This window comes from Condylostylus longicornis, unplaced genomic scaffold (genome assembly GCF_029603195.1).
Source record: "Condylostylus longicornis isolate FDR11 unplaced genomic scaffold, ASM2960319v2 ptg000017l, whole genome shotgun sequence".
Taxonomy (NCBI): domain Eukaryota; kingdom Metazoa; phylum Arthropoda; class Insecta; order Diptera; family Dolichopodidae; genus Condylostylus; species Condylostylus longicornis.
This window is the reverse complement of record NW_026577986.1, coordinates 2,215,069-2,228,655: the sequence shown is the minus strand read 5'-3', so window position 1 is coordinate 2,228,655 and position 13,587 is coordinate 2,215,069. Positions and strand designations below refer to the sequence as shown.

The window sequence follows — 13,587 nt, the reverse complement described above, 5'->3', positions numbered from 1 at the left end:
GGGTTAGATTAAGGTATAATTGATATAGTTTAATGTGTTTAAAGTATGATATTGGATACAAGGCAAAATCAAGGCAAAATAGGAGATAGGGAAGTGAGTGTAGTTGGAAAATTGGAAGAGATTAAGAGCCTGATCGTCTATTATACTCGCCAAGTAAGAAGAACGTGCGTTACTATCATATATTTGTATAATGTAATTTTCGAGTGCGAATTTCAAGTTAATGTCAACAGTAATTGTCAATTTTTGTGTTTAGCTATTTCTATCACAAGTACAAGAATATAAGAAAGTACTAAATAAGTGATTGATATATCTAAATTAGTTTCCCATTAGCGATTTTCTTAAATATATTTTTTTACGAGTATGTTTAGGCTTTAATTTGTTCGATATTAGGTCTAAATAAAAGAAAGCAAATAACTAGTAAAGAGAAAAGACTTAAAAGAATTATTAAATTAAGTATAAATACCGTGAATTTCAATTTTAATGAAAATACATATCATTTATTTCGAAAATGGTCCAATTCAATTTGGAAATTCAAGCTATTTTATTTCCCTACTAATGATAATATGAATGATAGGAATTCACAATTTTCTACTTGTAGATAATAGTTGAATAAGATAGAATTGATAATATTTACTTATTGTGAGAAACTATTTAAAGCATAATAAAAATACATTCGATGTATTATGGATGTAGTTAACTAGTTTTTGGAATTATTTTGTACACATATGTTTCACTATTTTATTTGCAATGAAAGTGCACTTAAGCCACTTTTTCAATTTTCATATACAATTCATTTTTATTTGAATTTTCATTTTAACGTCACAATTTCTTTTTTCCTTCCGAAAAATTATGCATTAAAAGATGATATTCATTTTACAAATAAAGTAGAAATCGGTTATAGCGTACACTCAACGGACTAGACAAAAAATAAACGTTATAATCGATTTTCGTTATAACCGTTATACTTTATGACCTATTTCTACTATATTTTCATATATGTATATATAGTTAAAAAAAATATATTCATTCAGTTAAGTTTGATTTCTTCATCAAACATCTATTTTACTACTTGTATAAGATGTAATGTGAGAAAAAAAATTAACTGTTTTCGAATTTTTCGTTTCATTCGTTCATTATTTTATTTATTAAAATTTAATAATACCTTAATTTGAAACTGAAAATATAATTGCATATTTTGAGAACAAAATATTTATATAGAAATATTTTATTATTAATATAAATTTGAAATAAATTTAATAGAAAAAAAACTTAGGGCTGAAAATTCCAAAAAAAAAAATTCGAAAAATTTGCCGCATTTGCTGGAAATTATCAACTATTCGTTTCCGTTTTCATTAATTCATTCGGAGTTTTATTATATTCTCCAATAATTATTTTAATATTACTAAAATTTTTTGTTTATGTAACACGTTTTACTAATAAGTACAGTGAAATAAAAATAAAATATGCAATTCTCGATTAACCCTGCAATAAAATTAAATTATATTTGCAAAAATTATAATTATATATACACAATTTGACATATTTTTTATTTAATACAAATGATCATTCAAAATTATATAAAACTAAGTTTAACTTAACTTGAATTTGCTTCAAAATTTGCGATAATTAAACGCTTCTTTTTCTTTCAGTGTAAAAAATATAAACTGCTTTCAAAAAAATTTTTGACAAATTTCCTATGCAGCATCTTAAAAATCTGATAATTTTGCAAAACTATTTTCTTTCGATCAAATTTAAAGTTGCTTGTTATAAGACGAAAACCATAAGAGTGATAACAAATTAACGTTTTTCTTTCTCAAATTTGAGAATTATAAGGGAAAGTAGAATTATTTGCGAGCAATTTCGGAAAAAAAAGGGCATTATTTTGATGGAAAACAACATTAATAGTTTGTCTGTCTTTTTTGCCATATAAAGAAAAAATATTGTAAAATTGATTTTCGAATAAAGTGTGTGTGTGTCTTTTTTTTCTTAAAATGTGCCTGACAATTATATTTTCTAGAATTCTAAAAATTGTGGGAATTTTTCCATTTTTGTTTAATTTTTCTTTTTCATTTTGTTTCTGTATAAATTATTTGAATATTTTTAATTATTTTAATTTATTAATTTAAATTTTATCTAAAAGGTAAAATTTAAGATAAACTTACATAGTAGAAGTAATATAAACATCCTATCGTATGTACGTTGAAATTATCAATTTTCCTTTTTGTTTTTTTTTTTTTTTGTTTTCTTCATAAAAGTTTTACTTGTAATTTTTAATATTTTATATAAATACTTACAATATTCAAATGCATATATATACATATACATATGTATGTATATTATGTATTAATATATATGTATATAATATGAGTGTAATTTTCTTTATATGTATATATTGTAGAATTTCGATTTTGATATTATGAAACACAAATATCAGAAGTTTCATATTTTATCAATAAATTTATTTTTTCAATTAAAATTGCAATTTAAATTTCTCAATCTTCTGTAATTTTATCTCACTTATTTTCAAATAAATTATGTATGTATTTCATGTATATATATATATATATATATAGACATAATACTATATTATATTATTTAGTTATATATGATATTCTTATATTTTATTATGTATGGTATAAAAAATTTATTGTTGATCAAGTGAATAATGTTTAGATTTTTTCCAAAAACTTTTAAAGAATCCTTTCTTTTTATGTGTTGTCTGATTATGACCACCACTATTTTTACTGTTTTGCTGTTCATTTGTTTGTGAATGACTTTGTTGTAATGGATGTTGATTATTGGAAGTTGTTGTTGATGAGCTAGTAGTTGAACCATTATTTATATACATATGATGATTTGGAATTGGTATATCCCCTGTAAGTAAATTAAAGAAAAAGAATGAAAATATTACAATTAAATTTATGAAATTTTGGACAGGAACTGTAGAAATATTTTTTTATTAAAATAATTTTTGTATATAGATAAAACAAGTGCAAATTTTTGTATTTGTATACAACGCATTACAAAACACCATTTTGTTTTTTTTTTTTTGTAGAAAATATTCAAAAGTTGTGTTAATACAATAAAAATCCTTGATCCTTTTCGGAAGAAAAAAATTTTTGTTTTGGGATGGTAATGATTTTATTAATGATTTCATGAAAAATAAATTTGTAGTTATGTAAACTTATAAAATGATGACCATGATGATTAATTATGCGTTTTTGTTGTGTTTTCAAGAAAAACCAAAAAAAAAAAAGACCAGAAAACAATAAATTTTTTTTTTATTAAAAAAAAATTATTGTTGTGTGCGTTAAAGAAGAAAGCAATTTTTGGTGCTTTTGATTTGCTTGCTTTTTTTTTGTTGTTGAAATAATTATTTTTTTCTAACCTGATTTCAACCATACTTTTTGGTCGTTTTGGAATTTTAGAATTAATCATTTGTATACAAATTGGGCATAAAACTATAAAAAAAAATCAAAAAAGCATAAATAAACGAAAAAAAATAAAATAAAAAAATAAATAAAATAAAAAATAAAAGTTTAAAAACAAAAAATATAAAGAAATAAAAATTAAATAAAAATAATAATTTGTCACTATAATATTGTTGTTCTGCTTCAGATTTTCATGTTCCATGCATACTTGATAAGTTCCGAAACCCATGGAGTTTGCAAAGCAATGCAAAGAAACCCATGGGGTTGGGAATGGCAAAGCAATTTGATTTTTTTGAAATACAACAATAAATCAATAAATATTGTGTCGTTTCTTTGTGATAGGATTGGGATACTGCATAGGTACCAGCTTCATTATGATACTACATTGATTTCAGAAGTAAAGGCGAAATATAAAAACCCCAATTTTCAAACAAATAAAATTATATATATGTATATATTAATTTTACAAAGATCTTATATAAAATATTTGCGATACGCTTAATATATTTAATATTCGATTATAGTACTTCTTATGGTCACCATTACAAATTGAATAAACCTCCATTTGTTTAGAGTTCAGTTTATAATTTAAAATTTCGATCAGTGAATGAAAAAGTCGAGTTACAAATGAGTAAACTTAATAAAAAGACTGTAATTTTGATTGCAGATCATGTTTAAATTCATGTAAACAGATATATATATATATATATGTATATGTATGTGTGTGTATGAACAGATATACGTAGCGTATAAAGTAATTGCAGTATAGTGAAAAATTTTGAATTAAAAAAATTTCAATTTAATTAAAAACACACATGTTTAGTATAGTGTACATTTTTGTTTTTATAAAAAATTTTGTTCGAAAAAATTTGGGGTACTTCTATTAATTTGCACGTAGTTATATATGCAATTTGTCCTAGGTGAGCTGGAGATCTGGAATAAATGGGACTTTATAACATAGAAAAAGAAAGCCAAGAATTGTGATACAAGATTTTTGTTTTCAAAAAGAATATTTTTAAAAATTTTAAAAAGAACTAACATTAAGGAGATCATCAAGTATTGTCATGTCAGACAGGTTGAAAAGGTGCTTAGGAGGTGAACAAGTTTTATTTGGAAAATTTTTTCTTATCGGTCTTATAAGAGCATACTTTTAAAATATTCCCAAACATATATATATATACATATGTATATACACACATATATATATATATGATTTTCAGTTATACATTTGATCAACGACCAACGTAAATTTTAATTAAATCCAAACATTTTAAATAGTTTTAAGATAACTTGATCTCAATATTTTATTTTTTGACACATGTGGCTGGTTATTATTTTCATTTAAAACTTGCATACATGTATTTGTTATATACTACATTGTCTATGGAGATTCACTGTATTGCTATGGTATAAGTAGGTCGATTTATAATCAATTAATGTTTTTTTTTACAAATTTATACATTTAAACTTATAGCTTTAATGGTTTAGGTATCAATTATCTATATTTTGTACATATGTACCCAGAAATATAAAACAATATCGAATAAAATACACATGTCTAAACGTTATATGTATACCAAATTTAATTTATTTATTAGGTTTTGTGGGTGTGCTAAAATCTATCTGTAATAAATAAATTAAAAATATCAATACACTTTATATAAAGAAACGATAAAAATCTATTAAAAAAAAAAAATTATCTATCATCAAATTAAATTGACCAAACGCACAAACTTTCTCTGGAATTTCCTATTTCTGTGTCTGTGTATAACAGTACAGTCAGTCAGATTGTAAAAGTAATCCAATTTAAGAAATTGTACAATAACATAACAACAAAAAATATAAGGAGAAATTGCAATAGAAATCAATAAAAATCATTGAGTTTTTGTTTTTTTTTTTTTGCGAAATTTATGTACGAAATTTTTTTACCTTTTCATTTTTATTAAAAAACAAACATAAAAATAATTTATTAAAGTTTATCAGTAGAAATCAATTTTTTATCTATAGAGGAAAAAAAGAAATGTTTTTTCTATTCTATTTAATTTGTTTTGAAAGTGATAAGGAATTTTTAAAATAAAAAGCCAACATTTCCTTGTCATAATATGAGCGCACTGTCTAAGGTGATATAAGTGATTATATTTTTATAATGTTAATTGATTTTTTTATTAGTATTGTCACTTGGAATTCGAAAGTACACTATGATGAGCCAATACTATTATAATCCACCTGGCAAACAATCCTTCATACATACATACATCAAATTTAGACTTAGTTTTAGTTGGATATACAGTGATAAATGAAATGTTTATGTACTAATAAAAGGTCATCATTGGGGAAACAGAAAATGTATATGCATATCATTCTGATTGTGAGACACAAACTTTAAAATTCGCTACAAGTGTAATGGTATTAAAATTTTGTTTCTGCCAGCTATGGTAGCTATGTTTTATTGACGGAATTATGAATGCATAAAAGCATCGAAATATCTTAAACGAATGTTAAACTTTCGTATGTTGAACAAATTTATCATGATAATACTGTCATTTTACAACTAGATAGTGCCAGTTGCCAATACAACAAAGATCCTAAAGCGATAGTTCAACTCGAATAATTTAAGGACAATTGAATAGTCATTATTTATCTTAGATATTAACAGAAGTTGCGAATTCTATAGTCTGCGAACGAACGTTGCTTTAAAGTTAAAGCTAAAATGAGATGTGGAGTGAAATTTCTCCGGAATTTGCACCGTTCGAATTTAAATTACTAGAATTACTGTTATTAATTTCCCATTATTGTAATTTTGTAGGTATTATGGATAATTTGATGTTACTAAACATTTTTAATTTTTCAATTATTAATCTGCTCATTTTGAAAAAAAAAAAAAAAATTAAATTTAATTTTTTAAGTTTTAAAATTCGCTAGTTTTCTTCTATTTTTGTGATCGTTATTAAATTAACTTAGAATTACTTATTTATTTCAGTTTATTTTCTCTATACCTTCTACATATGTATGTATATATAGTAATAGATTTGTGGTCTTATTTGTGATTGCATGAAAGTTTTTATACAAAACAGTCAGCTATTATGAATAAATTTTTAATTTAGCACAATACTGCAGTTCACAAAAAAAAAATAACCCTAACACCTGCGATATGACTGCCCAAATTTTTTTTTCTATTTTATAACATTATAAAAAAGGAATTCAATTGAAAACCCTGTTCATTTTATTCACAAATAATATACTTTTTATGGATAAAACTTTAATGATAATTATATAAAAATTCCTTTTTGCGCAAATTTTCAATATAAATATATACATACATATGTATGTATACACAAATTCAATATAATCACTTTTATATTTTATAATAATAAAATAAAAATTCATGATGGTAATGATTATAATAATATTAGGTATGGTGATGGTTCCATTGAATTATTGCTATTATATTATAGGAGTATATTTTTTATTTAGAAAATTGATCGAAAAATATACTAGAGAGTATAGAGTAGAACATTGTCCTTTAATAAACTTATATCCTTTCATGCATGTACATATACACATATTATAAATGTTTGTATATTCCTATACATACTCGTATTTTTATATTTTATAGAGACTATGAACATTTCTTGTATTTGCTACTGTAGATAACGCGTTTTTGCTTAATTTGGATGATTTCTTTTATTTTTTTGCGATTTTCTAATAATGTTTGACCTCACTGATCGGATATAATTTTTAACTTTTAAGTAGAATATATAGAAGCTTTTGGATTTTATGATATTTTATGTTTATCTAATGTTTTGAACGTTTTATTATAATGGTATTTTTTATTTTCTTATTTTGTTATTCTATAAAGAAAATTTGCGGAAAATTAATTTCACCTTGGAATGTTTTGTACATACGAGTACATATATATAAATACGGATAAAAGAAAAAGAAAAAATATTTATTCATTTTTTATATTTATTTTTTATGTGTCCTATATAATGTATATGTATGTATGTAAAACATCACTTACATATTTTAGGGGAAGGATAAAATTTTTTTTTAAGGATTAAATATGAGAATTTAGATATCTACATATATATGTTATGTAGTTTTGGATGAATGCTATATAGGTATAAATGAATCATAAAATTGAATAAGTATATATACACTATATACATATGTACTTATATATATGTATATAGAAAGGACTCCGTATTGTGGAGTGTGTATATATTTTGGTTATTTTAATGGATAAATTATATGTGTATATATTATATACAATAATATAAGTAAAGATAATTCTACCACACCCTCTCAAACCTCAAATGGGATTTTCGATTAAAATATATTTATATACATAGATATATATATGTATATATACAGTAGTAAGTATAAAAATTGTTTTTATAACATTCTTTTTTGTTTTCGTAGGGAGTTTATATTTTGTGGGAATAAAAAGTATTCTATATAGAATGTGATATTAAAGATTATCTTTTACAGTTACGTCAGTTAAATTATACATGCATACAGGGTGTTTAATTTTTTTTTGAAAAAAAATAGTCGTTTTTCTGAAAATTAAAACTTAAATATTGTAATTTTTTAAATTTTGAAATCATGTGACTTGGAATATTTGAAAAAAACTAAGGCAGGTTTTTATATTCGTTAAGAAAATAACCATTTTTAAAATGTTCCTGAGTTACCATTTTTCAAAATTTTCATTTTATATATGCAAACGAAGCTTTACTGAAATCTATATATGTAAAAAATAAAAAAAAAAACTGATTCTAATCCGAATTTTTCAGAACCTGTGAACCCTTTTAGCTGTGATTATTGGCTTTACATACAAAACTTTTACCTGCACTCATAATTCTCTATGCAATGATTTTTAGCAGTTTACTTAGGGTGTGAACATCCAGTGTAATGTGAATAATTTCCAATTTATACATATATTTTATATAATAGACTTATACATATTTATATGTATACTATATTTATTTCGGGTAGTATATAGGATAGGGTAAAAAAAAAATCTTACACGCAGGATGACTTTTTGTTGATGATTCATAGAAAATTTTCATTGGAATTTTTGTAATTTCTTTTTTATTATATATCTGTAAATTTTTTCTTTTTTTTTGCATTACATCTTACTTTAATTTTAATACATGTATTATACATACATATATACTTGTAGATGTAGGAGCGTTTTATATATAGAAAATATTTTTAAATTAATTTTTAATATACAAGAGTTTAAATATTTTTTATACAATGTTTAAACTCTTATATACAGTACGCAAGTACTTTTGTATTCCTTTTTAATATTACCTTAATATTTTATAACAAAAAAATCATTTTTAAACTTGTGTAATAATAATTCATGAATACTAACTGGGAAAGGATATATTAAGGATCATAAATACATTAAGAGCAATAGCGTACACACATGTGTGTTTTTACGCAAGATTAACGTACGCGTACTTTGTAAGAATTTATAAATGTAATTAATTAAATGTGCAGGATTATAAAATAATAGCAATTAATTTGATCATATTTAGTAAATGAAAATTTTTCCATTGATTTTCTGATTTAATTTTTATATTATTATGAATTATTTGCTCTTTATTTTGTAATGTTAATACGGAATTAATTGTTTAAAATTTAGAAACAAAAATATAATTTTTTGATTAAACTTTTTGATATAGGTACATTAATTAATCATAAGTCAGAAACTCAATTAAACAGTAGAACTTTTCAAATATACACTCACACTGCCAGGTCAATTAAAAAACACATTACTGCCAACAACTGCCACAAAGAAAATTATTAAAATGGTATTAGCTACCGCGATCTTTTTTTGTAGATGGCGTAATCGTACGATAAAAAAATTTATGAGTAGTATTTTAATACTCGTAGGTATCTAAAAAGAAGAAAAGTCCCATTCCAGTGTCAAAATTTTTCTTGATTTATCTATAATGATCGTAAGTCTCTCAAAATAATAATAATATATTAGAAAAATAAGTGACTGAAGAAGCAATTTTTTCAATAGCTCTGTGCCAGATCGAAGTGTCCGCCAAAACAATTTTGTAATTTATTTTTGTCAGGTTTTTTTTGACTGACAAAAACTTATTCAAAAGAGGCTTAAAAATGTCGTGGCAGTGTCAATATTATGATCAATTTTGTGACAATCAATTTTTGCAACCTGTAAGGAAAACCAAAAATCTTAAAATTGAAAGGAAATCTTAAAATAAAAGGAATGGTTTAAAAAACCATTTTATTAAAATCAAAATCACCTAATTCAATAAGCTGAGAATTTAAGCATAATTGTAGGCGTAATAGATAATAGTAATTGTTAGAAAAAATTATTTTCATATTCACAAAAAATAAATTGTGTGGCTATGTATAAAAAAAAACTTTAATAAATAAAATATATACATTAAACTTTATACTAAAGCAGCACATTTCCGACCGCAAGTGTTTCTTTTATAAATACAGTGTTCAATTTTATTTGTCAGTTTAAGAATATATATTAATTTGTCGTAATCATTGCATATATTTAAGATGAAAACAAAAATTTCTTCTGAATTTTTTATTAATTTCTAGAAGATACTTAAATTTGAGGCTTCTACTACCTTAACAGTCTTAGAGAAAGTTTGATTTCAGCAGCCATTTTACCATTGTAACTTTTTTCTGGTAATTTGGTTTTAATGTACAAGAGATTAATCGTTTTTTTTTTCTGTGTTTGTGGAATTTAAAATATTTTTTGTAGGTTTAACATAAATTGAAATGATAAATGGACAAACGGGTTAACTTACAATTGCATCTTACACATTTTTCATTAAGAAATTGTAAAACAATTAATTTTATTGTTACTTAACTTCTATGTGCACTATCAATCTCGTCTTCTATTAAGTTTCTAGCTATAACAGTAATAACAGCTGAAAATATATGAAATTCAATGAAAAGCTCGATTTTCGTCAAAATGTTATTTAACTCCTTTGTCCACTTACCTCTTCAATTGTTGAAAAATGGAATTTTTACGATTTTGAGGGATCATAACTTTTATAGATTGGTTAAAATTTCGAGTTTTTATCTTAGGATATGTAGGAGATTTAGAAATGGGCACATAAACGTATTAAACCACAGTCAGAGCAAAATTAATTAGCAAATTGTTATCCAATTTTATTAATAATTTTTTTCCAATGTTAAATAATTCAAATAAACACATTCAATTTAATGTGATGAATTTAATTTTTTTAATAATATTTCACAAAAAAAATATTGTAATAAAAGTAAAATCGTTTTACGCAAAGAAAAAAATTTCTAGTATATATGAAGCAATTCATTGAGAGCACGTCATTCAACATGATTTCTAAAATTAATTTTATTTTTGCTCTTTCATTGTTTTCCTTTTTTTTCCTACAAATTATTTCTGTTCTATTTTGTGTAAGGATAATTTCTTTTTCATTTTTAGCTTATAATTTTTTTTTTTGGTTTTCTGTTGTTATTTTGTGTGTGCGTCTGTGTTTTTATTATGTTTATTTTGTCGGGGTTCTTTTTCTATTTATTATACGGTTGTGTTCAAAATCAGCATTTGGTGGATAATAATTTTATTTCCTTATTTAGTTTATTTTTGATTTTCTTCTTAATTTTTCTTATAAGGATCTCGTTAAATATGATTTTGTGTTTTTACTATTTATGTTCCGAAATATTAAGGATAAAGAGAAAAATTTTTCTTTTTTATGAATTTTTTTTTTTATAAAGCTATAAATGATAACTTATGATTGCGGTATAATGTTGGTTTGAATGTGCATATGTGCGTTATGCCTATGTTTTGACTATATATGGTCGAATTTATCTATATAAAGAAAATTTTTATTTAATTTACTTTTTTCTTCTGTTGTTGTTGTTAGAATAAATGTAAAAAAAATATAGAAGGAAATTGCCGAATGGAATTTTTTGTCAACGAGAAGAATAATAAATTTTTAATAATAATATTAAATTAATGATAAAAGAGATTTTTTGTTTTTGTATAATAATAATAATAATAATAAAAAAGAAAGCAAAATATAAATAAAATAATATTAAATGATTTCTTTGGAAAAAAGAAAATTTTAATGTGGACTTGGCACAATAGTGCAACAAGTCAATAATTTTAATTTTTGAGCATATCATCATTAGAGTCACGAATTCATTCTGTATCAGATTTATGAAGTTGCTTTGACCCTAATTTTTGGTTTTAATAAATATACTAATACAATTAATCAACCAATTTTTGAAAAATCTGAAAAATTTTTTTATCAGTGCATAAAAGCAATGAAAAATAATTTTAAACTGAATGTTTTGGTCTGATTGGCATTACTATAGTTAAAAAATTATAATTTTTCTCAAAGACTTTTTGTATTCGCTTCCTATTCTTCCCTCTTTTATGCATTACTACGGTATTCAAATTACTAAATATGAACAAATTAAAATTTATAAGTAAAATATTTTGCTTCGGATCACATTTAAGGGAAAATTGTTTAAGTTGAAATCGAAAAAAACATGAAAATTATCCAGTTTTCCACTGGATGAAACTTAATCATTTCTATTTTGCTAATATTGTAAAAATGCAATACATATTTGCTATTGTTCCTTTTAAATTGCTCAATATACGTTCAGTGTTTCTATCGAAATCAGAAGGTATTTTAAGGAGAAGTACTTCCGTTTATAGGACAATATGAATTTTTCATATTAAGAATGGAATCCTAAATTTTAAACTGAATTTACGAAAAACTAAAAAATTTCGAAATATTGCAGTATTGTTTTTAAGGAGCAATAATTCTTGTATAATTTATTATTGTATTTATAAAAGTTTTCTTTATTTTCCGAATCTATTTATTATTTATTTAATAAAATTAATTCTTATTTAATAAATTTTTTTATTTTTGGTTTTAAAATGAATTTTCTATGTCAAATCAAATGTTTTATGTTACCTTATGTTTTAATACAATTATTGTTGTATTTAAGGTAAAATTTTGTATTTAAGTTAAGCTAAAGAGTATAAAAGGATATTCGATTGTTTCTTTATTCAAATGTATGTGTATATATTTGTAATTAAATCATGTGCTTCTTATATAACGCTCAACTGAAGTTGGCCCTTTTCATTTCAGTTAAAATCAATGTAGTTGTTTTTAAATTATTATGTGCTCCTTATATTTAAATATCCAATTTGAATACAAATTGAATAATATAATTTATTTAGAATTGGTTTAAATTGGATAAAAAATAAAAGCAAGAAGTAGAAAAAGCGATTATTAGTTTGAAAGTAGATGAGTAAAGGGAAGGTACCAAAATTCCATAATTATCTCAAGTACCAAAATTCAATAAGATTAAATAATATTATATTAAAAAAGGAATTCACAAATTATAATTGTTATATTTCAATAATTTTATTATAAAAAACAATTTTAAACAAAAATCTTAATTATAAATTGCAAGGATAATTTTATTTTTAGTCTTATTGTATTCATTATTAAAGGTTCAAAGCAAAAAATCATAAAATTTTTTTCATATAGCTACAAAGATTTTAATTTCAAAGACTAATAATTTGTTATTTCCTCCAGAAATATGTATACGCTTATGTATGTATGCATTTATAATACATTTATAGTATTATATGGGCTTAATGGGTTTAATATAAAGTATAGATTTTTGAATGTGATATAAAGAAAGTTTATTGAACTATGGTTGTACAAATTTTGGAATGTTCTCTTTAAATATAGTTAAAATTATCAGATTAAAGTCTGATTGCCTGAACAAATTTAAATAAATTGCCAATACATGTATATATACATAGCTACATACATACATTTAAACTTTGTAGAATTATTTTAAATTAAAAAATTATTTTGCTAAAACTATTTTTATCCTTTAAATTTATCGGACTTTTGGAAACGGAAATGTAATTTTTTCTAAATAAAAAACTTTATCACGATTAAAATTTGAAATTATTTTATTTTTTTTTTTTAATTGTGAGAAAGTGTTCCATTTATGTTGTTTATTTTGATTTGAAAATATAGGTAGTGTACAGAATTTGGAATATTCAATGTAACATAATTTAATTTCATTCAAAATTGATAGCAAATTTAAAAAGAATTTTTAGGCGAATTTAGGTATATGCCCAGGC

The 13,587-nt window shown here is 23.0% G+C and overlaps 1 protein-coding gene across 5 annotated transcripts in view; it reads right to left on the bottom strand.

Annotated features, from left to right (window-relative positions):
• Nucleotides 1-2,380: 2,380 nt before the first annotated feature.
• The window catches only part of LOC129606148 (myb-like protein A), a 290,115-nt gene continuing 278,908 nt past the window's right edge, over nt 2,381-13,587 (bottom strand). For 4 of the 5 annotated variants that reach the window (XM_055516270.1, XM_055516269.1, XM_055516272.1 and 1 more), the window contains one exon: nt 2,382-2,874. In XM_055516270.1, the coding sequence (XP_055372245.1) occupies nt 2,645-2,874 (230 nt within the window). In that variant the 3' untranslated portion in view covers nt 2,382-2,644. Of the gene's footprint in view, nt 2,875-13,587 lie in introns of all 5 variants that reach the window. The other variant, XM_055516271.1, reaches the window with a different exon arrangement.